The 27746-nt window shown below is 39.9% G+C and overlaps 1 protein-coding gene across 1 annotated transcript; it reads right to left on the bottom strand.

The window, feature by feature from the left end:
• Positions 1 to 568: 568 nt before the first annotated feature.
• LOC123256089 (zinc finger protein 250-like) lies at positions 569 to 26143 on the bottom strand. The gene is made up of 7 exons (XM_044684782.1): positions 25903 to 26143; positions 22835 to 22917; positions 21294 to 21420; positions 19025 to 19129; positions 12635 to 14071; positions 819 to 1077; positions 569 to 761 (listed from the first exon to the last, which is right to left on the bottom strand). Exons 1-7 carry the CDS (start codon positions 26141 to 26143, stop codon positions 569 to 571), a joined length of 2445 nt encoding a protein of 814 aa, XP_044540717.1.
• Positions 26144 to 27746: the final 1603 nt, after the last annotated feature.

Below are 27746 nucleotides of genomic sequence, written 5' to 3'. Positions count from 1 at the left end.
TTTTTTCTTGCAGAAATTCCCTTGCCTTACATAGGTATCAGAATGAAGTTTCTTCGAAAGTTATTATATTCCTGGCCAAACTCACTTGCAGTTTTTCTTGTGGTCCACTGCCACTAATTTGAAAATTTTTTCCTAGGAAAGTTCCCTAGTCTGCCTACTAAGATGTTGTCATGATACCTCTCTAACTTGCTCTTACAGTCCCAGAGCCTTGGTCTCTGGGAACAATCTTCTTGCAATTTTGCTGACAACATATCTTTTGGTTTCCCTTCACAAATTTCTAGCTTTTGAAAAAAAGTTCTCATTTTCAGTTCTGGTCTTGTCACTTAAAAGAATTAAAAAAAAAATGTAAACGTTACTGCCTGGGAAAGGTTGGGAATAATAATAATAATATATATATATATAACCAAAACCTTGCTTTCTAAGGTAAGTGGTAAGGGGTAGGCAATGGAGATTAAGTGACTTGTCCAGGGTCATACAACTAGGAAGTGTCTGAGGCTAGATTTGAACTGTTATTATTAAAATTAATCTTAGAGGCTTATATTAGATCTTTATTTATTTATTTATTTATTTATTTGTAAAAGAGAAAGGGAGGGGTGAGGACAAGCTCCCGCAAATCAGACACCGCCCCTGGGAGGAGGGCCAGTGACACAGATAGGAAGTACCGCCCACAAGGCTGCTCCCGCTGTTCTAGGTGACCTGGAAGCCTCCAATCTTGGTGGTTCAGCTCTGCATGGCCTCCTTCTACGAGGGCGGGGTGGTAACTGGGAAGAAGAATAGAGCCGGGATTGAGCGACCGCCATCCCCATCCCCATTCTCACTCACTAGCTGAATGGCCCTGAACTAGCTGCTTCTCCGCAGCCCGACCCTCCTTTTTTAGTAAAATGGGGCCGGTAATAATGGCATAGAAAGACTGAGGGCTCACTTGTCTCCTCCCGGCCCCGAGATGCTCAGGGATGACCGTGCTCCCTCCCCCTCCTATCCTCCTGGTTCCTTCGTGAGAATTCGTTTGACTCGACTGACTATACCTGACTGTTGCAGGGGGTTTTCTTTTCAGCTGACGAGACCTAAAGGATAGAGCTAAAAAATAAAATAAAATAACAGTAGAAAGGCCAGAAGGAATCACGGACAACTTTGAAAGTGAGCATAATTTGTTACGTTTTGTTGAGTCCTTTCAATCGCGTCAGACTCTTGGTGACCCTATTTGAGGTTTTCTTGGCAGTGATACTAGACTATTTTGCCATTTCTTTTTCCAGCTAATTCTACACAGGAGGAAACTGAGCTAGACACAGTTAAGGGACTTACTCAGGGGCACACAGGTAGGAAGCGTCCGAGGACACATTTGACTCCAGAATTGGCACTCTATCCACTGAACCATCTAGCTACCCCCATTTGTTATATGTTTAAAAATAAAAATCTAGTTCTACATGATATTCAGTTTCACATAATTCTTTCCTTCTGTTCTGTGATGTTTATATAAATGGTGGCGGTTGTTCTTCATTCTCCAAGAGTCCCAAAACAGACATCACTGCTGATGTTTTTTGACTAGAGCATAAATAAATTTAATTAAAGCAGAGTTGCATAAAGTCAGCCAACACCACCACCTCTTCTGGAGTCATCAAAGACCAGTGGCTAAGACAAATCAAAATGACTTAGCAATAGCTCAGGAAGCATTGGATGACCTTGGCTTCTTTGATATCTGACCAAGCTCTAAGTACTCCACAAAGGCTGCTTCATCCACATCTGTGGTCTTTGGAACAAATTGTTCTCATCCCCCCCTCTTCCTCTGAGGGAAATCTTTGGAATGCCTGGGTAGACACCCCCTAATTCATGGACAGGTTTGAGGCCCTATCAGTTACCCTGAACCATGTTTAGCCTGCCTACCAAGAAAGTTTACTAGGGTGTGGCCACTATGCATGTTACCGCTTCTTAGAGCCACAGGTGAGAACTGACAGACACCAAACACCAAAGCAGCCCTGAAAAGAGCTTGGCAAGCCCTCACAACAGAGGTACTAGTCTTCCCCAAATACCTAGTACACCTCAGTTCAAACAAAGAAATACCTATTTGATGTTTAATACATTCAGAATACTTGTGAAAATGAAATGAGAAATTTCCCTTTTAAAAATAAAGAGAAGGGGGACAGCTGGGTGACTCAGTGGATTGAGAGTCAGGTCTAGAGATGGGAGGTCCTAGGTTCAAATCTGACCTCAAACATTTCCTAGCTGTGTGACCCTGGGCAAGTCACAACTCCCATTGCCTAGCCCTTAGCACTCTTCTGCCTTGGAACCTATACATAGTATTGATTTCTAAGGCAGAAAGTAGGGGATTTTAAAATAAATTAAATAAATAAAAATAAAAATTAAGAGGATGCTACTTATCCTGTGGGGTTAGCATGATGTATGTTTGAAAATGCAGATATATACCCCTTCCCCAGGTTCTTATAAATAACTATGGAAAAGGTATATAGTCAACACAAGGAGAGTGAGAATAAATTGCCCTTGCACATGAGGCTTTTAGAGGAAGAGGTAAATGAACTTTTGGTCTTTAAATCATGCCTCAAAGAAAGAGGACAATTTAAAGAGTTTGTTGATTAACCAGGTGCAAAAGTCAATGTTAATGGAAGCAAAGACTATCAACCTTCAGGTGGAAAGCATACTCTGATCTAAAGATTTCTCTAGAGAATTCCTTAAGCCCAGAAGAACTTAGTACTATAAAAGAGGAAAAAAGATAGGGGGTAGTAACAACTGACAATTAGAGTAGGGAGTAAAAAGAGCCTCAAGGGTCCGTTATTACTCCACCTCTACCCTATGTTTCTAGGACTTCTAGGGGAAGTCAGAGGCTGTATAACTGATTAAAGAATTTGGGTGACTGCAAAAGAAAATTAGATAACCAGCCTATGAATTCTCAGAACAGTGGAGTTAATAAAATTGTATTATAACGATGATTTAGAATATTTATTGGCTGCAAAATTGAATCTACTAGGAGAATTTGCAGATTTGGTCTTGAAAATCATTTGAATCAATTGGAGGCTTCTGATGGTGTTATAAAATAAATGGGTATAGATGGAGAGAGGGGGTAAACTGGATACTACCACTGCTAATTGTGTGACAGCAATGGAAGTTCAGATATTTGCTAGTGCAAGATCAACTGAAGCTTGCCACCTAGTTAGATAATGTAACACCTCCCTCCTTTATAATAGTGCCCAGGCAGGATCCTTCAGGTCAATGGGTGGTATCCCTTCAGGTCCCACCTGGGGTTGATTGATGATAGATATTGGGCTCTATTAGCCTTGGAAACGGTTTATCTGACTGCGTGACTCCCTTCCCAGAGAAGTTATGAAACAACCACTCTAGGAAGGTACTTGAATAGTTTATCTATATTTTAGCAAAGATGGAGTATTGGGAAATGGAAAGAGGAACTGGGAAACCCTAAACTAATTTTGGTAATAGTAAACCCTCAGAGCTGTAGGTAGGTAATTGATTCTGGTTAGATTTTAGCTCCTCTGGCTCAGCCTGGCCACAGCCAAACCAGAGCAAGCAAGCTGCTGTTTGATGTTTTTCAGCTTCTTCTTCCTGCTAGATGTTATGCCTATACAGCCTTCAGGATCCACCCCTATCCATCCTCTTCTTCTTCTGCCCACTTCCCGGATCCCTCCCAGGCCCTGGGATACCTAGATAACTACAGATGATTTGAATTCCTAAATATCTAGGGGACAGTAGAATAAGAAGATTGATCGTCTGGGTACAGGTTGGCAAAGTTAATCAGGTACAAGACAGGAGGTTCTTGCAAGGTTGAGCCAAGCAAGCCACCAATCCCCAATAGACCAGGATCCACAGATTTCAGGTCCAAGGGAAGTGAAAGGAACCAAAAGCCAGGGCTGCCAGGGTATTTATACCCCCCCTGGCCAACCGCTTTCTCCCCTGTCCTCGTGGCCTCTGGGAACATTCTGATGTCCAACAGTCTTCATCTGTCAATCAACGGTGTGGATTCCCAGCTCCCAGAGTTTTGTCTCTTTTCAGGTGTATGAAAGTGGGACTTCTGTTTACCTGTTTCCATAAAGATGCCAGTTCCTTGACAGAGGACAGCAAGGAAGGAAGTGAAACTTTTTTAAAGTGTTTGGATTGGTGGATTGGATTTAAGCCTCCTGTCCACACAAATAAGTGTCTGGAGATGATAGTGAGAGGAGTCATGGTGCCTGTCACCATATCAGCTGGGCAGAGGGTGATCATACTTTGTGCTGTAAGAAGTTCTAGGTAAGATTTTTTAATTCTGGAGGTAACTTCATAATATGGAAATTCTTATCTTCCCCCTGTGGATAGAAATCTATAAAATCAGTTGTACCATAAAAACATTTTGAGTTTTTCTGGCTTTAAAAAATTTAAAGGTGGCAACACTGCAAATAGAACATTGTAAATGAGTTGTGTTCTGTGTAGTAACTTGTAACACTTTCAATGACACTTCAACTTTTTTTTTTTAATAAAAAGCAGGTTGCTACAAAGTATATCTGGTATACTCTACATATATTCAGTTACAAAAACAAATTTTCTTCCTTTTATTTGTAGCACTTTGTGTTAGAACTATTGGATCACGTGCTTTCTTTTTAAAGAACATTTTCAGCTATGAGTTTGCATCAGCCAACATCCACTTAGTATTTTTTGCTCATAACACTATCAACATATAATGGAATATTTTTTAAAGAAGCTTTGGGCATGGATTTTAAAAGACGGTACGGATAAAAAGGTAATTGATGGTTGACCTAGGGGAGTGAAATTTTATTGGGCCATATAAGAGCAGAGTAGTAAGGGCCCTTCTGTCCCATCAAACTTTAGGACATTGCTGAAAGCTTTTTCTGTCTAGTCACTTCTTCATCCCATATGGTGTTCACAAGTTTTTGTATGTGGATTTGATGAACTGTTGCAATTGGTCTTTTTTTTAAAGTGCTACAAAGAAAGAAATGGTGGTATGTGGTGTGTTTGTGGGAACCAGTTCACACCTTCTGGAGGGGTGAATAGTTAGAAAAAAAGGTGGAGCTTTCCAAGTATCTTGCTGGCTTCACACCTAGCACTAAGTAGGGTGTGAATTCACCAAGTAGTTTGCTAGCTCCTCCACCTAGTTCAAGTTTGTACTTAAGTTAGGTTAACTAAAGTATTAGCTCCAACTAGGCAAAAAGAATAAGGGATTCCCTTTCACAAGTGTGAACTCAAAGAGAACAAAGAATTCCCTTTTACAGTGGGAACCTGGAAGTACCTAAATATCTCACCTACAACCCAGAAAAGCTCTAAAAATGCACCTGTGGAATACGATAAAATCAAAGAGAAATAGAAATGAGCTTCTCCATTCAGTCCAGAACTGCAGAAGCCTACTAAAAACCTGAGGAAGTTCTGAACAGAGACAAACCAGGAAACAAGCCAGGAAGGCAGTGTACAAACAGCATAAATAGTAGAGTAGACAGACAGGACCAGAACAGCACTTAGGCAGCACTGAGGGCAGCCCAGCCTAAACTATAAGCAGTGTAGTGCTCAGAAAGAGGTACCACACCTAGGCTCAGTCATCCTAAAACTGAGGCAAACCAGCCCAAAGCACCATACCCAGGAAGCCCCACCCAAGGCTCTATAAGTCAGTGTATTAGGAAGAGGGAGCATAACACCCAGACAGCTACTTTTAGGCCACAGCAAGAGAAAGAGCCAGGATAGCATTTTGGAAGCAAATCAATAGTTTAAATATATAAGAAAAAGAAATTTAACAAGTCCTTAATGAACACCCAAAGGGAAAAAATCCCATAATCATATGGATTTTCAAATGAATTCTTTCAATCATTCAAAGAACAATTAAGTCCTATATTACATAAACTGCAAGAAGTAGCAAAGGGATCCTTCCAAACTCTTTCTATGATACAAAAATGGTCTTGTATGCCAGGGAGAAACATAAACTATAGATCAATTATCCCTAATGAATATTGTTGCAAAATGTTAAATAAAATGTTAGTAAGAGGTCACTATATTAAGCAACATTAAAAAGATTATACATTATAACCAGGTTGAATTTATACTAGGACAGCAAGGTGGCTTCAGGATAAGGAAAACTATAAACATAACAGCCCACATTAGTAACAAAAAATTGTAAAAACCACAAAATATCAATAGATGCTGAAAAAAAGTCAGACAAAATTCAACACCCCTACCTACTAAAACACATACACACACATGCACATGTACACACATACACACACAAGGAAGCAGAGGAATGAGACTTTTCCTTAAGATGGCAAGAATAATCTCTCTAAAGAGCCAGCATCATAGGTAATAGAGATATACAAGAGGTCTTTCCATTTAGATCAACAGAGCAAATATGTTCATTATTACATACTATTAAACCAAAAATTTGTCTAGAAATGCTAATTATAGCAATAATACAAGAAAATGAAATTAAAGGAATAAACATAGGCAAAATGGAAATAATTGCTTTGTGTAGATCATATTAGGTATCCTGAGTCAACTAAAAATTAATTAAAACAATAACTTTAGCAAAATTGAAGGATATAAATCCATGTAAATCACCAGAATTTCTGAATATTAACTCCCTACCTTCTCCTACCCCAAGTAGGAAAAGATAGAAAGAGACATTCCATTAGAAATAACTATACAATTGTGTAAATGGAATTAGCTCTAGCTCAATCATAGTCTAAACTCTACTTACCCGAGATTATATCATCCCCACCTCCCTTAGTGGGGAGGGGAGATGAGTTACCCTCATGTGACAATAAGTAACAAATCAAGAACAAGGGACTGCCCTTTGGGCAGTCCAAATCAGTGTAGAGGCTGCCATTTGTCCACTTGAATTAGAGGTGGACCCACAGGAAGTGACGTGAGGCACTATCTTTTCAAGTATGTTGGTGACTTCCTGTTGAGGCAGTTCCTGCTTTGAACTTGGTGCTGAAGGTTCTTGGCTGAGACCTCAGACTGCTTCCACTCTGAATTGTCACGTGGGTAAGTTAGGCTGACTTCCTTGGCCTACCTTGGCATTTTACTAAACTCTACCTTAAGTAGACTTCTTGCTTCTCTGATTGCTAAGGCCTTGTGGCGTGTATTTAATTTAATTAGCCTTTTAACCTTCTCTCTCCATCCAGGCCTCTGGAGGCCTGGACTGGCCTTTCCCTCTCTTTATTTCCCTACCTTTTACCTTCATAACTGTAAATAAACTACCTTAAACCCGATCCTGACTTGGGTCTATTTTAATTACGGAATCAATTTGAACTATAGAATATTTGGAATCTATCTATCTGGACAAAGTTCTAAAGAATTTTGGCATCATTGTGAGACATAGGAGATACCGGCACAGGACTGTCTAGCATGGTATGCCCACACCAAAAAAGGTGCTGTGCTTTATGAGTAAAGCACACATATAAAAGCAAATGACTGTAGCAGAATGGTGTTCAATAAATTCAATGACCCCACAGAGAAGGACTCATTTATTTAACAAAAACTGATAGGAAAACTGGAAAGCAGTCTAACAGAACTTAGGTAGAGATGTATATCTCACCTCACAAACCAAGATAATATCCAAATAGCTTCATGACTTAGATATAAATGGAAGTATCACAAACATATTGGAAAATAAAGGAAGAACTTACCTTCCACTTACATGGACAGAAGTTCAAAACAAGGGATAAAGATGATCAAATAAAACTAAAATGATTTTGTACCAACAAAATGAATCTAATTAAAATTTGAAGTGAAACAGCTGGAGGGAGGCTTTTTTTTTTTAACCCTTACTTTCCATCTTAGAACCCATACTGTGTATTGATTTCAAGGCAGAAGAGCAATAAGGGCTAGGTAATGGGATGGTTTACCCAAGGTCGAACAGCTAAGATGTGGCTCAGAGCAGAGTTGAACTGAGGATCTCCATTCTCTAGGCCTGGCTCACAATCCACTGAGTCATCTAGCTTCCCTTGAAGGAAACATCTTGCAGGAAGTTTCTTTGAAAAAAGATCTTATAGGGGAAAGCTAGGTGGCTCAGTGGATTGAGAGTCAAGCCCAGATGGAAGGTCCTGGTTCAAATCTGGCCTCAGACACTTCCTAGCTGTGTGGCCCTGGGCAAGTCACTTAACCCCCTATTACCTAGCCCTTAACACTCTTCTGCCTTGGAACCAAGACAGAGTATTGATATTCCAAGATGGAAGGTTAAGGTTTAAAAAAAAAAAGATCTTGTATCCAAAATATATAAATAATTGATTCAAACATATAAGAACAGGAGCTATATTGCCATAGATAAATGTTCAAAGGAAAATAAACATGAAGTTCTCAAGGAAAGAAATCTAAGCTATCAACAAAATCTTTTTTTAAAGCTACAAATCACTAATAGCTAGAGAAGTACAAATTAAAGTGTTTCTGAGATTCTACTTCATTCCAACCAAACTGGCACAGGTGACAAAAAATGGGAAAATAACAATTGCTGGAAGGGCTACAAGAAAACAGGCACACTAATGCACTATTGGTAGGGCTTTGAATTGGTCTAGCCATTGGCAAAAATAATTTAGAATTATGCTCCAAAGTCACTAAAATGTGCACATTTTTGAACCATCAATATCACAACTACATCTATTCCCTAAAGAGATCAAAGAAATTAGAAAAGGACCTATATATACAAAAATATCTTAGCAGGTCTTTTTGCTATAGCAAAAATCTAGACAGTGAGGATATGCCCATTAATTGGGGAATGTCTAAACACATTGTGATTTATACATGGAATGAAATACCAGTGTGCCATGAGAAATGACGAAAGGGATGGTTTCTGAGAAACCAGGGAATACAAGTATGAACTAGCACAGAATGAAGTGAACAGAACCAGAACAACTTATACAATAACAACATAAAGAAAAATAACTGAAACCCTTAAGAACTCTTATCAATGTAATAACCAATTGCAATTCCAGAAGACTGATAAGGAAATATGTTCTCACTTCCCAAAAGTGATACAAAACAAGATACACATTTTCAGACATAGTCAATGTGGGGATTTGTTTATTGACTATGTATATTTGTTACAAGGGTTCTGTGGTAGGGGTGGAGCATTAGGGATGGAAGAAAGGAAAGGATGGAGGGAGGGAGGCAAGAAAAAAGGGAGAAAAAGAAAGAAGCAAGGAAGAAGAGGATCACTACTACTAGTTAAAATATTCTCATGAAAAGATGGAATGCAAGAATCACAGACAAACTGTAAAGCTGTGAAAGTTATATACCTAATTTATTATTTATTTTTAAAGCTATTACATAACAAATTTGCAATTTCACATACAATATTTTTACTGTTCTACTATGTATATGGAAATGTCTGTTTTATTTGGTGTTGAAACAAACATTTTAAAATAAAGTGCTATAAAACTTTAACTACCCTTTCTATGCGGATGACTTCCAAATATCCTGCCTTGAACTCTCTTCTCAATTTGAAACAACTGGCATGGTTTACTGAGTGAGAGAAAATGAAAAACATTCTTGATCTGGAATCAGAGGGTCAGTTTGAATTCCAGTTCTACAACATACTGCTTGTGTGGCCTTTAACCTTTCTGGGCTTGTTTCCTTATCAGTAAAATTGGAGGGGTTGAACTGGATCAGGGGTTCTTAACCTTTTTTTGTATCATGGACCCCTTTGTCAGTCTGGTGAAGCCTATGGACTTTTACTTAGAATAATGTTTTATATGCATTATTACAAAATAAACTGGTTATATTAAAACACAATTATCAGGATATTAAAAGAAAGCAATAGACTTTTGAAGGTCTCCAATTGCTTCTGCTTGGCTCTTCTGACATTACCTCTGGTTTTATTAAACCTACTTATCATTCTGACTTTTTATTTCTGTATGTGACAGCTCTATTGTTTACTCATTCTAGCATGTTTGAAACCTTAGTGTTAGTTTTTCTCACCTATGTCTCATATCTAATCTAGAGGTAATTAGTGTCTAGTTCATATCTGCACCTCTTTTGCATCAATCTTGATAGGAATTGGACTGATGCTGTTATTTCAGGTGCAATATTGGAATGAAGTACTTTTAGGTCATTGAACAATTAACCAAAGGGGTTAACTTAGATATAGTATAGAAATGATAATAGCAAATTTACAGTAGCCCTTAGCTTCAGTTCTGGTGGGCACAGCCTCTGAGTCTAGTCCAGTAATGGTGAACCTTTTAGAGACCAGACCCCACCCCAACCCACCCCCAGACCAAGCACTATGCCTGTTCACCTAGAGACCTAGTGCTGTGCCCCTCCCTCCCTCCACAAGTGCTGGGTACACCCTGTCCAGCCTTTACCCAACACAGGGAAAGGAAGAAGCACTCCCACTGGGCTGTTAGACAGAGAGACAGGTGAAGTGAGGAATGTCCTCAGTGAGTATAGAGAAAGGGAGGGGAGTGGCCCGAGTGCTCCACTCCCTTCTAGCTCTGCTGATTGTGAGTTGCTCACCTTACCCACTGTGTGCTCCCAGTGGACTGCTGGGCAGAGGGGCAGGGGATAGGAAAAATATTGTCAGGCACAGTGGAGAGGAAGAGGGGAGCAAGCTCTGCCTGAGTCCCTCCCAAGCCTTTCTAGTAACAAACTCTGTGGGGTGGGGAGAGCAGCTCTGTGTGCCATCTTTGGCACCTGTCATAGATTCCCCATCACTGGTCTAGTCACTAGAGTAAATGACTAGTGTCAGAGGCTACCAAGAAGCCGTGTCACAAAAGAAAGGAGCCAATGAGGTCCCAGGGGCAGCTTTGTGAGCTTTTAGGAAAAACTAATCCCTTATTAGGGGTTCAGAAGAGGCATGGGCCTAACTCATGTTGGGGGGAGAGAGGAGAAAGGAAAAAATCTGGCAGCTATTAGTCCTATAATACAATCCCTCTTCTCCATTCCCAAAGGGTCCTCACTACCAGTTTCCAGGACCACTTTATTGACTTAATAGTCTTCCAGCTTCTAATATCTCTCACTGCTTTATAGTGAAGCCAGAATAGTTTTCCTGAGGTACAGGAAATCATGGCATATGGTTAAATGACTGCTCAAAACCTTTCCATGGCTTCTGACTTACACATTCCAACTTTATATTTCTTTGCCTGGCATTTAAAACCCTCCTTGTGTTACTTCTACTTCCCTGCTTTATCTCATTATTCCTAACCATATTCTCTATTCTCCATATTGGACAACTTGCCTTCTTCCTTAATAGCATCTTTGCTCTCCTGCCAGAGCTTTTCCTCATGAACACTTCATTCCTAGAATGTTCTCTCCCACCCTCACGACTAGCTGAATTCAACCCTCTACCTTTCCCTATTCCCTGACATCACATACTAATACATACTAATTATGCATTTATGTGTAACTATATGTACCACACTAGATTGAAGAGAATCTTTGAAACAGCAAACTGGGCATAGCTAAATTTTCTGTTTCCCAGTTTAGCAGTGTTCTGTGAATACAATAGGGATTTCATAAATGCTTTTTGAATTGAAACCAATTCCCTAGAGCTTCTGAAGGTCACCTGATTGAATTCCTATTAAAGAACCACATAGTAATTACAAGCAGTATTTGCATTTTAAAAGAACTATTTAACATAAATATTAGTCTACAATTATCTATAGACATTTAAACTCCAAAAGGTTAAGTGATTTGCTCCTGCAAGTCATATCAGGAATTGAAACTTAGGTCTTTTGACTCCAAATCCAGTGCTTTTCCCACTATACCATTCTGTTCAGAAGCAGCAATGGCATATTGGTGGAAAATTGACCTGGGAGCCAGAAACATCTCAAGTTCTGCCTCTAACATAGTGTCTGTGCCACTACAAGTTACTAAACCAATGTGTTCTAGATAAGACACTAAGTTGCAGAAAGGGGACTGACCTACATTCCTGCCAGCAGTTCCCTCTACCAATGAAATTACAGGTCTAGTACCTGTCTTTCCCATGTGCAGAACTCTGTACTGGGCATTGGGAGAGATAAGGGATAATTAAGACAGAAATCCCAGGATTCTTAGAACATAAAGCAACTCAAAGTTGCCAAGGAGATCAGTAAATACAAAGAGCTACTGAGTGGGAATCCCCTAACCATAAATGGGGAGGACTCGTGAATTATAATAAGCCTTTAGGAGGGAAGGGCTATTTAGCTACACTTACAGTGGTCTCAGACCCAGATCCTCCAGACCTCAACTCTGGAGTGCAAACTACAGAGTGCAGAAAAGCATTCCTAAGGCACCTGGTGGGAAAATAGGACTCACAGGCACCAACTTTTATGTCATTTTCAAATGACAAGAGTTTCAGTGGGGCTCTGGACATCAGTTGCTTCCTAAGAAAGCTAACATTGAAGTCCCTCAGTTGCAATCAGTTATATGGTGGGGGTATATAAATCAGGCTCTGCCTATATAATGGTATAGAAACTTATGGTTAAGTCTATTAGGGTTTGCACAGTGATTCAGCCTTTATATTTCAGGGATGGTATATGTCTCAGAAATTGAGTCATGTGATTGATACAGTCCACCCCACATACCTAAGAGAAGACATAAATTAGGTTGCTTCTTGAGTTGTGGATAAGTCATGAAGTGATAATTTTTTCACAGGGTCTTTCTCCAATGTGAACTCTCTGATGTTGAATGAGGGATATTCTGTGACAAAAAGATTTCCTACATTCTTTACACTCATAAGGTTTCTCTCCAGTATGAATTCTCTGATGTGTAAGAAGATGAGAGCTCTGACGGAAGGCTTTCCCACATTGATTACATTTATAAGGTTTCTCACCAGTGTGAATTCTCTGGTGTCTGATAAAGCAAGAGTGTACACTGAAGGATTTTTCACACTGATTACACACATATGGTTTTTCCCCAGTATGTACCCTCTGATGCCGGATAAATTCTGAGCGTCTACGGAAGGCTTTCTCACATTCACTGCACTCATAGGGCTTTTCTCCAGTATGAATTCTCTGGTGCTGAATAAGGGATGCACGAGCACTGAAATCTTTCCCACATACATTACACTGAAAGGGTTTCTCACCATTGTGAGTTCTCTGATGAAACAGAAGTTGAGAGTCCTGACGGAAAGATTTTCCACATTCATTACATAAATAGGGTTTCTCTCCATTATGTGTTCTCTCATGTTTAATAAGGGTTGACAATTGGCTAAAGGTCTGTCCGCATTCATTACATTTAAAAGGTTTCTCCCCAGTATGAATTCTATGATGCAGGATAAGAGATGAGCTCTGACTGAAAGCTTTGCCACATTCATTACATTCATAGGGTTTCTCTCCAGTATGGATTCTATAATGCAGAATAAGGGATGAGCAGGTAGTAAAGGCTTTTCCACATTCATTACACTCATAGGGTTTCTCACCAGTGTGAATTCTCTGATGCCGAATAAAAACTGAATGTTGGCGGAAGGCTTTTCCACATTCTGTACACTCATAGGGTTTCTCTCCAGTGTGAATTCTCTGATGTGTACTAAGGTTAGAAAGCTGGCTAAACGTTTGCCCACATTCATTGCACTCATAGGGTTTCTCACCAGTATGAATTCTGTGATGAAGATTAAGGGCTGAGCTTTGACGGAAGGTTTTTCCACATTCATTACACTCATAGGATTTCTCTCCATAATTAATTTGATGATGTCCAGATTGGGTGGAACTTTGCCTAAAACCTTTCTGATATACATTAGGTTTACAAAATTTCTTTTCCACTTGGACTTTCATTTGGTCTGAATTCTGCTTGAAGCTTTGGCTCATTTTGTCACATGACTGAATTTTCCTTCCAGAAGGAATTCTCTGATGCCCAATAGGGTTTGATTCCTTTCTGAAGCTTTTCCCAAATTCATTACATTCCTGACTTCTCTCCCTTGTGGGAGATTTCTGATGGATCATTGTCATTGGCTTGAAACCCTTTTTCTGTGAAAGAAGTTTTCTCAGTCCCTCTGTTAGATATTCCTTTGACTTGTCTTTAGGTTCACAAGCTTCTTTACATTTGGATTTCTGGGGAAGATGCCCTGTAAATCTTTCCAAAGTTGCTGATTGTAATTTCATTGCTTCAGGAATTTTCTGCTTTTCAGACAACGTCTTATTCTCAGGCCTGGCCACACAATCTGTAATAAGGAATTTAAAACACATATATATTACCTGCTCTTTATCCTGGCAACAAGGAAATTGCTGGGATGAACAAGACAAACCTAATAAAACAAATATCTCTTAGGGGACATAGTTTTAAAAGATTTTAAATGCCAGCCTCACAGTCTCAGTAAAGGATGAAAAGGAGGAGGAAAATGAAGAAAATGATAATAGACATCAAAGTTGGGGGAGCCCAGAAAACAAGAAGAGCCCAAGGAAGAAAAGGGAAAGTGTGAGGAGAGAAACAGAAGAATTGAAAGATTAACAAACAACGAATAGCAACATTAGAGAGGTGAACTGAGAATTAGGGAACCATGGACAAAAAGAATGAAGAGGAAATGAGCTAAAGGTATAAAAAAACAAGCATTAAGAGAGAGTTGCATTACTAGTGCATCATTGTAAAGCTATGAACCAGTACAAACATTTTGGAAAACAACTTGGAATCATGCAAATAAAGTGACTAAAATGCTATAACCTTAAATCCAGTTTCCATTACTAGGCTTATATCCTAGACCAATGATGGGCAAACTTTTTAAAGAGGGGGCCAAAGGAAAGGAAATGTTCATCTGTCAGTCTGTTTCTAAGGCAACTCTTCTGAAGTTTCATTGTATTGTATCCTACTCATTGTATTTGTCAGATTAGGAATCATGTCTCGGGGCTGTATAGAACATTTCAGGGGGCTGCATCTGGCTCGTGGGCTGTACTTTGCCCATCACTGTCCTAGACCTAGACCCTAATCACTATGCCCCCACATCCAGATGTAGTGATTAGGGAATTGCTTAAGGTAGTGATGGGCAAACTAGGGCCTGGATCTGGCCCATGGGGAATAGTTTGCCCATCACTGACCTAGACCATTAATAAGAAGTTCCCATATACATGAAAATATTTATAGAAGCACATTTTGTGACAATAAGGAATTAGAAACAAAGTAGAGGTCTATTGACTAGGGAATGGATAAACAAATAGCTCCATAAATATAATGGAATATTTCATGCTATAAGAAATGATGAATGTGATGAATATGGAAAAACATGGAAAGATCTACATAAACTGAAGCACTGATGTAAGCAGAGACAAAAAAACCAACATGCATAATGACTGCAATAATGCACATGTAAAGAACTACCACCAAAAAAAGCGAATGTGGCAAAATTATAAAGAACAAACATGGTTTGAAAGGAGAGGTATAAAGACACACTCTTGCCTCATTCTCTTATAGAGATGGGAGGTCCACAACATATTTTCTAACTTTGCCATACATATTTTCAGACTTTGATATATTTATCAGTTATGTTGATTTTTTCCTCTTCTTTTCTTGTCTTAAAATTATTATTTGTTACATTAGATGATTCTCTGGGATGGATAATTGTATACTTATCTGACATGCATAAGAATAATATTAAGATATGTATTGATAAGTTAGCTAATTTTTACACATGGGTAATACTGTAGTCAAGATGGATTATGAAGTATAAGTCAAAAAGCTCCTAGAATTATTGGAAAATTAATGTATGAGAAGGATATTGGAGGAAACTGTGATATTAAAAAAAAGACATCAATTAAAATTATTTTTAAAAAAGTGGATAATATAAAATTATAAAAATTTATATAAAGGGGAGCTAGGTAGCACAGTAGATAGAGAGCTAGCCCTGGAGTTGCGAGGACATGGGTTCAAATCTGGCCTCAGATACTTCCTCGCTCTGTGATCCTGGGCAAGTCACTTAACCCTAAATGCCTAGCACTCATCATTCTACTGCCTTAGAATTAGTATTAATTCTAAGAGAGAAGGTTAAAGGTTAAAAAAAATTGCATAGCTTAAAAACAATATGAGAAGACCTCCTATCCCTCCTCCTTGCAAAAGTGGGAGATACATAAATGTTATACATTATATATATTTTCAGACTTTTTAAAATATATTGATCATTTATACTGATTTTTTTCTCTTTTTTTTTTTTAGTCTTAAAATATAATTATGTTAATATGGGGTGGCCCTATATAGGGATGCTGTATGGAATTATGGTAATGTTGAAAAAAGGCATCATTAAAAATGTATTTAATAGAAAACAGAACAAAAAAGAATGTTGCATATGCCCTTCCTTAAAACCTTGTTTAATACAGTATTATGTCTACATATTCTTGAAAAGTATAAGTATGGAGCTGTGATTTCAGTAATATAGAGAATTCTTGGATAAGAAAACTCTCTCTGCCAATGTAGATCAGTAGTTTCTCTGAATTATAATGTTAGAAAGTTGTTTAGAAGAGATGAAAAGTTCAGTAACTTTTTTAGGGTTACAATGGCCAGTATGTACCAGACACAAGATTTGAACTCGAATGTTCCTGATCCCCCAAGGCCAGCTCTCTATATGTTATACTATGTTGATTCAAGCTTTATGTTTAATAAATACTTGTTAATCCTAAGTACTGGGAGGTCAGTAGGGAAAAACCAGTGTGAAGGAGGCAAAATTTCCCCAAAATAAGACACACTACACAGGGCAGCAAGGAAAATAACGTAGATGACTATATAATTTGTTTAACTAATGGGAAACTGGGCAAATAAGTAGCAGAATTAAATTCATAAAAATATACTAATATTAGAATGCTGAAATATAAGAGGTGGAGTGGAATATTGAAAATTAGTAAAGGCCATGTATAGTCAGTCCCTCCAAGACTTAGTAGAAGAAAATCCAAGCTACAGATTTTGTACACAAAATGTACAGAGATGGGTTCTCTATGTGACAGAATATAGAGATAGCAATAGTTCTCAAAATTTGGTTCAGAGATTCCTGGGAGTTTCTAAGATCCTTTTAGGGGGTCCACAAGGTCAAAACATTTTCATATTTACATTAAGACATTTTAATTTCTAATTCAGTAAATACAGATATAACCCATATAAACAAAAGCTCATTTTGGGGAAAGGATCCTCAATAATTCTTCATATTGTTAAAAGATCATAAAATCAAAAATTTTGAGAACTGACTGGCTAAAGTACTATATAAGATAAGTTTCTAGAAATTGCTAGAGGTAGACAGGCAGCAGTGAAGACAAAGAGTTGAGTCAGAGAGACAAGACCAGGGCCTAAGCCCCTGCTGTGCCCTTCAATAGCGGTGTGGATCAATAACTTCAAGTTAAATATTAGTTCTAAGGTTAGGTCAATTGTACTAGTGCATGAAGCAGGTTGGGCATAATCCAAGGCTTGTTGAGATGCCACCTCCTACATGGTAGTCTGCCCTTTATTTTCTCATTTAGTGCTGGTGCCACTCCACCATCCCCTCTCCCTGCCCCTCTAAGGAGCAGATTCATATCTCAGGTTAACTGTGGGGCATATGATTAAGTGTTATTATTTCGCCAAGTATGTACAGTTTAAAATGAGCAAAATAAATATGAATATAATTTACTCTATTGTACTCAGTCTTTAGTGAGAAATACAAAGTCAAATGCCAAAAGTGAGGGATAAAAAGATTATCACAGGATCTTGGCTCTAAACCTGGAAGGGACCTGAGGATACAACCAGTCCAACTCCTTTATTTTAAAGATTAGGAAACTGAGGCCCAATGAGGTTAAATTACTTGTCCAACAAACTCACATAAGTGTTTTTGTGGAGACAAGAATTCAGAGTAAAAAGGCAGTGGGTTAGGATAGACCAGTGCTCTAAGTGTTTTTGGACATCTAAATTTATAGTACAATAAACCTTAATGGGTAAGGCTTCAGACAAAGTTTTCTGTGAAGATTCTCAAACAAAGCTCTCAAAAATTCCAGCCTGGTCTTCAGGGTCACTAGAGTTGACTGAGGGCAATGCTGGTTATCTAGACGGTCATTCCTTAAAAAGCCACCCAGCACTTGGAAGCCAGGGTATGGTCTGACACCACCACCTTATGACGTCTAGTATTCCTATCAGGTCATATATACTGAGCACTTTAAGATTTACATAGTCTTTTCCTCACAATAACCTCATGAAATAGGTTGAAGGGGTATTATTAATTATCCCATTTTACATGATGAGGAAACCCAGGATGAGAAGGGCTCTAAGGATCAGTAAGTGATTTAAGGGTTACATATCTGGCAAATCTCAGAGCCTGGAGTCAAACACAGTAGGCAGCACCTCCAAGGCCAGTGCATTCGAAGTATCAGATGCCAGAATGCAACAGAGCCATGATGTGGCAATCTAACAAAGGAAGTAGGTCTCTTAAAAGTGAGAAGCCCACAGGGAAAGGCATGGAGGATGCAAATAACATAATTCAGTTTGAGTCAACATTTATTAAACACCTGCCTCTTAGCACTATAGGCAAGACTATAAGTTGAAGAGAAGGTGTCTATCTGCATTGGTGGAAGGAGTCACTCATTCAGAAGTTCCCTGTATCAGTGAAGCCACAGGTTTAGGCCCTATTCCTATCCTATGGGTTAGGCCCATGGGTACAAAAAATAAAAATTAAACAGTCTCTGCCCCCTAATGAGCTTTTATTCTCCTGAGGGACAAGACATATATATATATATATAAGTGCACTGAACTTCTTACCTAACCTCAACTCCTATAAAATGAAGAGGTTAGGCAAGATAGCATCTAAGGTCCCTCCTACTTTAAATCCTACAATCTTTGACTATTTGAATCAACATCACGTCCCCCAATGAGCCTACCGTGCACGATCCTTCTTTGCTCTGATCACTCTAACTCTTCACCTATTCAACACTTATGGACATAGGCAGCCCCTGCACAGCTTCATACCCTCACTGCCTTTACCTGTTCTCTGAAATCATTTTTCCCTCTTCTGCTTCCCCAAACAGAGTGACCTCCTGTAAGGCACAACCTGTATCTCCTAGTTATAGTAAATCTGATTCAACAGTTATATCTAATATCCTGCTAAGCATGTAAGAGATACTCAATAAATAAAGGTATGTTCAATAACTGAATGAAGGAAAGGTTCTCACACACTCACCTGAACAGTCTTCTTTTAGGGTCACTTTCTCTTGTGTGTGCACAACCCATGGTTCTTCCCCTCGCTCCAGCTGGGAAATCACATCAGGTTTAGACACTGGAAATCCTGCTCATAGGGAAGGAAATGGTGTCTGGAAATTTGTCTTATATACACTGAGATGCCCCTAGCTTAGTCCCAGACCTTGGATCTCTAACAGAACAGATTAGAGAGAGACTATGAATGGCAGGCCCAGGGAAAGTCTGCTAAGACTTTAATTAAATGCTGCATGCCCTCTGAAGACTATACTTCCAAGTGGAAAGTCTTGGGGAACAAAGGAAGGAAGGGAAGATAAGTTAGGGCACAGAAGAGAAATAGTGTGCTTTTTAGGATGAGAAATTCTCATCTCTAGGTACACAATTCAACAGACATTTATTAAGGGCTTCCTATGCTGTCAAGAACTATGCTAGGTGTTGGAGATACAAAGACAAAAGCAAGAAGCCTTTGTCCTCAATAAGCTTGCAATTTATCAGGGTGAGGGAACATATATGCAGAAAAGTAGACGAAGTACATATACAAGGCAGATATGACATTATGAGGATGAGCAGAGGGAGGCCTTAGCAACTGGAGAGGATCAGCTTCCTAAAGGAAGCAGAACCTGAACTGAGCCCTGGAGCTAGGCATGAATTCTATAATACTGAAGCTAGAAAGGAATGAATGCATTCTAGTTATGGAGGAAAGACTATGCAAAGGTACAGAGATGGAATGTCAGGTACAGGAACTGACCAACAGGCAACTCTGCCTACAAAGCTAAGTAATCTGCAATAAACCTGGAAGGCTGGGTTGAAGCCAGACTGTGATAACAAAGAGAGACATTTGTATTTTTTGGGGGGTAACAGGAAGTCACTGGAGCAGAGAAGTGACAGGATCACATATCTGTTTTAGGAAGATCAATTTGAAAGCTGTGTAGAGAATGGATTCAAAAGGAGAAAGGATGGAGGGAGATCAATTAGAAAATCAAGTAATGGGAGACCTGGACCAGGTGGCTTTGGTGTGAAAGGAGAAAGAAGACAAATAGAAATGATTGAGTGAAGATTAAAATCCATTAGCATTTACTAAGTACTTACTATGTATCAGGTACATAGTAGGGACATAGGAGATGACATCATGAGGAGACAAAATGAAGGTGTCATATTCAGATGGCAGGGTTTTCGATAGCTTCTAAAAAGAGGAATTCAGATAGATATGAGGTACCAGAAGTAAATGGAGGTGTTTTATATCCAATGATGGCAATTAAGGTAGGCAGGTCTCAGGAAAGCTGGGCAGAGGGTAAGGAAGAGGAACAATAATTGTATCTGATGTTTTACATAATAATATCTGATGATGTGCTTTAAATTCTTCAAAGCATGATATATATATTATTTCAATTGATCATCTTGTAAGATAGGTACTACAGACCTTAGTTCCATTTCAAGGTTCAGAGGATCTAAAGCAGTGGTTCCCAAACTTTTTTGGCCTACCACCCCCTTTCCAGAAAAAATATTACTTATCCCCCTGGAAATTAATTTTTAAAAATTTTAATAGCAATTAATAGGAAAGATAAATGCACCTGTGGCCATCACCGCCCCCCTAGATCACTGCAGCACCCACCCGGGGGGTGGTGGCGCCCACTTTGGGAATCACTGATCTAAAAGATCTCACCATGCTCACACAGCTACTGAGAATTAGAAGCAGGAGTTGAATCTGAGTTTTCTAATTAAACTATGTCCTGGGGCCTCTCAGAGCCCCAAAGGTGCTAGGTGAGGTGTGCTCAGGCAGCTTCCAGAGCAAGAAATGCAAAAAGGATCACAGGACTGAGGGGTACATGGGCTAAAGGGGCCTTCCAGAGACTCAGGGCATCAAGCCTTGGTACTGATTGGATATAAGGTATAAGGGAGAGGAAACAGTCAAGGATATCTCCAAGGTTGTAAATCTAAGTAAGTGACTAGATAGATGGTGGTGTCTTCAACATTTCCAATGGATACTAAGAATTCTGTGACTAAGATAGAAAAGCTAAAATGACTATAGGGAACTTGAGGATGAAATTTCAGTTCCAGGGATCATTAAGGAAGTTGTTCATTTTCAGCTTGGCAAAATAGGCTTATGGAATGGGAACAAAGAACAAAAATATCCTATAAGACTAGTGATTTCTAATTCCAGAACTTTTCAAACAAATAGGCCATCAGATCTCATTGCTATCCACTAAGCAGGAAGTAAAATAAGTTAGTACTTAGAACCAGAGGATAGAACTTACCCAAAGAGATCATATTCTCATAATTCTCCAGCATCACATCTCTGTAGAGGCTCTTCTGAGCAGGGTCCAGACAGTCCCACTCACCTCGGGTGAGGTATACAGCCACATCCTCGAATATCACAGGTGCCTGGAATAACATGTCCCTATTGTAGGTCCGGGGGCAGCTGGGTGGCTCAGTGGATTGAGAGCCAGGCCTAAAGACTGGAGGTCCTAGGTTCAAGTCCGGCCTCGGACACTTCCAGCTGTGTGACCTTGGGCAAGTCACTTGACCCCCATTGCCCACCCTTACCACTCCTGGGCTAAGGACGGTCCCTAGCCCGGATGAAAAAGGAGGAGGGTTGGGCGTGGGGCTAGCAACCCCACCCTGTAAAAACTACATCTGCTAAAGAAACTGCAACCTAAAGTAGGGGCAGCTGGGATAGCTCAGTGGATTGAGAGCCAGGCCTAGAGACGAAAGGTCCTAGGTTCAAAATCCGGGCTCAGACACTTCCCAGCTGTGTGACCCTGAGCGACCCATTGCCTACTGGTTGTGGCCCTATGCTCCTAGAATGGAGTCCCAGGATTAAAAAAAAAAAAAAATTGTAGGTCCAGCATAATCCCACTGCTCTGCCCTAAGGTGAGAGGAGGGGAAGAGAAGGTATAAAAATTGAACATGTGCGTCTATTTAAGTATATCTAAGAATGTGAATAAGGTCCAACTTATGCATGTTTGTTTTGAACTAGAAAGAATATCTAAGTCCCTTCCTCAGCTGAGGGCTGGGGATGTTGGAGTGAGGATATTCACACTTTGGGAGGGGCCAGGGCTTCCAAGAATCTTTTCCAAATTATGACAAAGAATGCTATCCACCTCCAGAGAAAGAACTGTTGGAGTTGGCAGATCAAAGCATACTGTTTTTTACTTTAGTTTATTTGGGGTTTTATTTTGGGGTTTTGGTTTTATATAATTATTCTCTTATGAAAATGAACATTATGGAAATATGTTATGTGTATAGGTCATATCAGATTGCTTGCCATCTCTGGAAGTGGGGAGGAAAGGAAGGAGACAATTTGGACCATATTACTTCAGAAAACTTATGTGGAAAATTATTATTACATATAATTGGTAAAATAAAATATCTTTATTAAACTTAAAAAAAAAAAGAATCCTTTTCGAATCCCCAAACAGGCAAAATCTCTTACTCTTAACTACAATGATTCAGAAAAAAGGTCAGAAGATCAGTGATTCCAAACTCTGTAGCTATATGGGTAAAGAGAGGATGTGTGTGTGTATAAATATACATATACTCTGTGTGTGTGTGTGTGTGTGTGTGTGTGTGTGTGTGTGTGTGTATACACATATACTGGGGACAGCCTAGGCACCTGGGATATAAGCTCCAATGACAGTATAGTGTCTCTCCCACCCAGACTTGGTACAAGTCCCAAGGAAAGGGTATTGTGGCTCAGGTCCCTGAAGGGGAAGATCCCAAGCAGAGAAATTCCTGGTCAATGAAAGAAACCTAGATCACCATTGAATCTGGAACAATTAGGTAAAAGACTGCTCACCTGGGACCTGGCTGACAGGCACTCAGACTCCATCATCAGTTTTCCTTGTCTTCTTATAGTACAATGAACAGGAACATAGGCAGCTTTAAGGGGAAAAAAAGAGCTTTGGAGAGACGAGGACAGATTCTAAATTTATAACTCTTGCATAGGTCACCCCCCTACATGAAAAGTGCTCTCTTCATTGCCTAAACCACTCAGCTACTTCTAAGCCAATTCTTAAAACATTTACTCCAGAAAGCCTTCAAAGTTCCGAGCTAGAACATCTTCAGATGTCTCAAAAAATGCTGCTTAGGGTCACAGCCCATAAAGAAAGCCATGGAGTCCAGCCAGGGTGGCTGTTCTTGAGGCAGAAAAGGGAAATAGTTGGGAAACCCTATCTCAAGCTCATAGCATATTTAATTTCCTTTAAAGATATCTTGAGTGCCATGTCCTACAGGAAATCTATCCTAATTTCCAGTTGATAATGTTCCCCTTTGCAAATTACATATATTTTAAATTTAGTTTTATATATATATATGTGTGTGTGTGTGTGTGTGTGTGTGTGTGTACATATATCTAGATAGATAGATAGATAGATAGATAGATAGATAGATAGATAGATTATTCTCTCCAATAAAACATAAGCTCATTGAAAGAAAGACTTTAATTTTTGTGTTTATACTCCCTGGGTTTAGAATGGTCCTCAGCAGACAATAGATGCTTAATGAATACTTCTTGTATTGAATCCATTAGCAGGCCAGGTCTCCCTATGGCAAGCCTGTAAAGACTTGCTCCTAAAACACTGGTCTTTCAAAGTTTGCCAGGGACCAGTGTCTGGGAAACAATGAACAACAAAGACTCTAAATTCCCTCCCATCTCAGTAATCTTGAGCCCATGATTCCAAGGATAGACTCATATGGTACTGTAGAATCTATCCTCTGAGGCAAGATATTTAGTATCTAGGCAAGCTCTACTACTAACTTATTATGTGACTGTAAAAAAAAGCATTGCCCCAGTCTGGGCCTCAGTTTCTCATTTCTAAAGTGAGGGAGTTTAACAAGATAATCTCTGAAGTCCAATATAACTCTGACACTCTGACAATCTGCATTCACTAGGCCTGCAATTGTGAAGAGCTATCATAATAACTGTAGACTCAAAGGGGAAGAAGAAAACTTGGTGGTGGGAATCCAATCAACTGATACCAGAATAAAAATGTCCTCTACAATATGGGAGGTACCAGGGTATACAGTGGGGTCAGAGCCCAGGACACCTGGATTTGAATCACACCTCTACTACCCAATACCAATGTGACATTGGACAAATCACTTATCTTTCTGAGCCTCAGTTTTCTCATATGTTGGTGAATTCCATGGCTATAACATACCTCCCAGCTCCAAATCCACCAGGAGTCATGAGTCTCTTTCTGATTTAACTGCTATGATCTTGGTCAAATCATTTAGCCTCCAACTTCATCTGTAAAACGAGTTCTAGCTTGAGGTCTGTGATCCTATCACCTCTAATGATAGCAAACTGAATCCCTCTGAGTGTAGCCTTCTCCATTTGGGAACAGTTGTAATTGTTAGAAAGTCTTCCTTCTATTAAAATGAAATTTGTGCCTCTGCAAGACTACTATTCCTATTTCAATACTCTGGGATTAAGCAAAATAGGCCTAATTCTCTATATTAGTCATTAAAACAATAAATGACCACAACTTACATTTATATAGTTCTGTACATAAACAAGAATCTCACAGGATGAGAAAGCTTGGGTGGGTTGTGATATGAACCAGTAGATGGCAAATCTATTATCAGTGAGATCCATTAAAATGTCATAGTATATAGCACTTTAAAATTTATGATAGTTAAGGCAAGTGATAATGAGGACCTGTATTGGGGGACAGAGCGAAGGATATGTATACAAGATTTTGTGATGATAGTTGACAGAATCTGACAATTAAATGGATATGAAGAAGAGAGAGAAGTACCATAGTAGATTAGGTAAAAGAATGGTAGATTCTCAAATAACCAAGTCTGAAGAACAAGTTTAAGGAGAAAAAATAGGTTTGATTTTGGAAAGCATAGGAAAGGGTGTCAGTGGAAAGGCAGAGACAGCAGGAGAGTCAGCAAAATAGGCTGACATCCAGAGATGAGTTAGAACTCAAAAGAAGACACAGATCTCGGTCACCACACAATTCAATGGGGGCCTTTTGAAGTCCTTAGGATCAGTGGTGCTGCCCTTCCTCTTATATACTACACGCACATGTTCCCTAAATGACTCCTTTACCCATTGATAGCATATTTGAAAAAATTTGCCTCAGATTTGAGGGAAATGATAGCATATTTGAAAAAATTTGCCTCAGATTTGAGGGAAATGTTTCATGGATACTTTTCTAATTATATTACTTCAACAAATGCCTTTACCTTGAACTAATTATATCCTCTAACTGATTAGTAAATGTAAACATATCAATTTTGGCTCATAAGCTATGATTTTCAGGTGGATATGAACTCAAAGAACCAGGAACTGGGCACAGACAGCCTTGTGTGAAAGAACTTTTTTAACGGTTGGGGGTGCCTCTGGCTGCAGTGACAGCAGAGTCATCTTTTCTCTATAATTCGGGCTTAGCACTAATTCACAACCTATTTGCCATTTACCAAGTAAAACTCTGTATTACAATTATGTGTCATTGTTTCATCCCCAGGCTAAACCAAGAGCTCTAAGAGAACCTTGCAAGTGTGATCTAAGCTTTGTATCTCCTCTGGCATTCAGCAGCTGCCCATTACAAACAGCTGCCATTCCTTCTCTCCCTCTCCCTCTTGGAACTCCCAAACTCCTTTGGAAGCGCAGCTCAAAAGCCATAGCTAAGAAGCCTCCCTCGGTTCTCCCAGCTGTTAGTGACCCAAACAATGATTTTGTGTTTTGTGACTGCCCTTTGCTTTTCTTTGTATTTCTAGCTCTTAGCAGAGTGCCAAACGCGTGGTAGACGCTTAATACATTTTAAAAGAAAGCGTCTATATGTATATCTACATAAAATATATGCATATATAGTATTATTAAATGCTAGCTTGCCAAATTGCCAGCAGCATTACCCAGAAGGGCGGGGCACTCGTGCCCGGGTCCGTAGGAGGGCGGAGGCAGGGTCAGCCTCAGGTCCTCGGGAGTTAGAGCCGCTCCACTACGGAGCCGCCCTGGAGCCCAAAGCCCCACCTCGCGGCCCGCCCCCCGCTGGGAACGCAGGGCCAGGTCTGGCCGCTGGGGACGGACCCGCCCTTCTCTCCCAGGGGGCTGGGCGAGGGGCAGGCCTGGGGAATCCCATCCTGGCGGGAGCATGCGGAAGCAGTCCTGAGGCACTCATCTTCCCCCCGACTCCCCTGGTTTCTGCCACCCCCTAACTCACCCGCCGCTCCAGAGACGCCCCCCGAGAGACAGAAACCTCTGACCGGAAGCGAGGGTCTGGGTGTTTTCCCAGGCCGGGAGGGCCCGCGCGGTCGCTCTAGGCACTGGGAGGATTCGACATCTCGGTGGCCGGCCTCTGCTCCTCCTACAGTTTCAAAGTCCTATGTGAGGACTTCCTAGGCTGTTTGTAGTCAGGCTCCCGTTATGTACCCATTTCTGTCTTTTCGCCTGACTGTTTTAAGAAATTGAGGTTGATTGAGTCTTTTTAGACAACCTTCCCCATTCCTGCTCATTAGAATTGATTCTCTGTATTTTTATCTTCTTTTAGGAGCTTATCCTCCCGAATAATTTTTCTCTCTCAACCCACTTTCCCTTCTCCCTTCTCTTTCCTTCTCCAATGACTCTTTTCTGCTACCTTTAAACATGCCCAGTTTTCTCCAGCTCCCCCATCCTTAAAAAAGCCTTCGTTTGCATCCCATTCCATCAAGTTCTTATGCAAAAGCTGTCCCCACTCCTCCATCTCCCCCCACCCTCTTCCATAACTAAACTTACTTAAAGGGATGTCTACTGACAGCCAGGGGAGTCACAGAATCCACTGTCGGAAATGCTACTGACTTCTTACAATCTTATCTCAGATGTTATTACTCAGGCTTGACCAGGTCTCTCCAAAGCTATATGATTTTAAGTACTAACTCATAGGATCACAGATTTTGATCTCTGAGATAATCTAGTCTAACCTTTTTATTTTATAAGGAAGTCCCACCCAGAGTGTACAGTTTAGTGTCTGAGAAAAGTCTTGAATCCAGCTAGGTCTTCCTAATTCTAAGTCCAGCATAGGACTCTGTCCTGCTATCTTTTAATCAGACAGTACCACTCCCTACCCTCATCCTCCCACCACAGTTCTCATCTTTCTGGACTTCTCTGTAGCTTGTCACACAACCAGCTTTCCTCCTAGACACTCTTTCCTTCTTCCCTTGACTTCTGTGAGCTTGTCTTTCCTGATTTTCCTCCTACCTGACTGCTTCTTTTTAGATTCTGTTGTCACAAATAATATCTCCTGTTCTTTAAATGTGGGTGGTGTTCTAGGGTGATAATGATAGACTCTTCTTTTCTCTATCAGTTCTCCCTGGTAATCTTATGAGAACATTTACCACCTCTATACAGATGACTAGTCAATTTATATATTCCATGTGTTCTGAACTCGAAATCAGACATCAGTAATTTTAAGCTGGACAGCTCTACCTGGATGCTTCAACATCTCAAACTCAACATGTCCAAAATGGAATTCATCATTCACTCTACACTTACCTTGCTTCCAAACTTCTCCATTTTTGTCAGAAGACCTACCATTTTCCCAACCACCCAGGTTTATAACCCCCACACCATCCCTTATTCTTTTTTCGTCCCCCTTCCCTACCATTCAATCAGGTGCTAAATCTTGCTGGCTTGAACGCCACATCATCTGTCCAATCTGTACCCTCCTTTCTTTACTCACACCAGCCTAGTACAAGTGCTTATCATCTCTCACTTGTATTCT

Source organism: Gracilinanus agilis, chromosome 1, assembly GCF_016433145.1.
Source record: "Gracilinanus agilis isolate LMUSP501 chromosome 1, AgileGrace, whole genome shotgun sequence".
NCBI classification, from domain to species: Eukaryota; Metazoa; Chordata; class Mammalia; order Didelphimorphia; family Didelphidae; genus Gracilinanus; species Gracilinanus agilis.
This window is presented reverse-complemented; position numbering and strand designations above follow the sequence as displayed.

Coding starts and splice junctions, on each gene's coding strand:
- LOC123256089 (XM_044684782.1), bottom strand. CDS start 26,143: ATGCTCCCGCCAGGATGGGATTCCCCAGGCCTGCCCCTCGCCCAGCCC. Junction 21,421..22,834: donor GCCTGTCAGCCAGGTCCCAG/GTGAGCAGTCTT, acceptor ATGTTATTCCAG/GCACCTGTGATATTCGAGGA. Junction 1,078..12,634: donor ACCTTATGAGTGTAAAGAAT/GTAGGAAATCTT, acceptor TTTATTTTTTAG/CTCTATCCTTTAGGTCTCGT.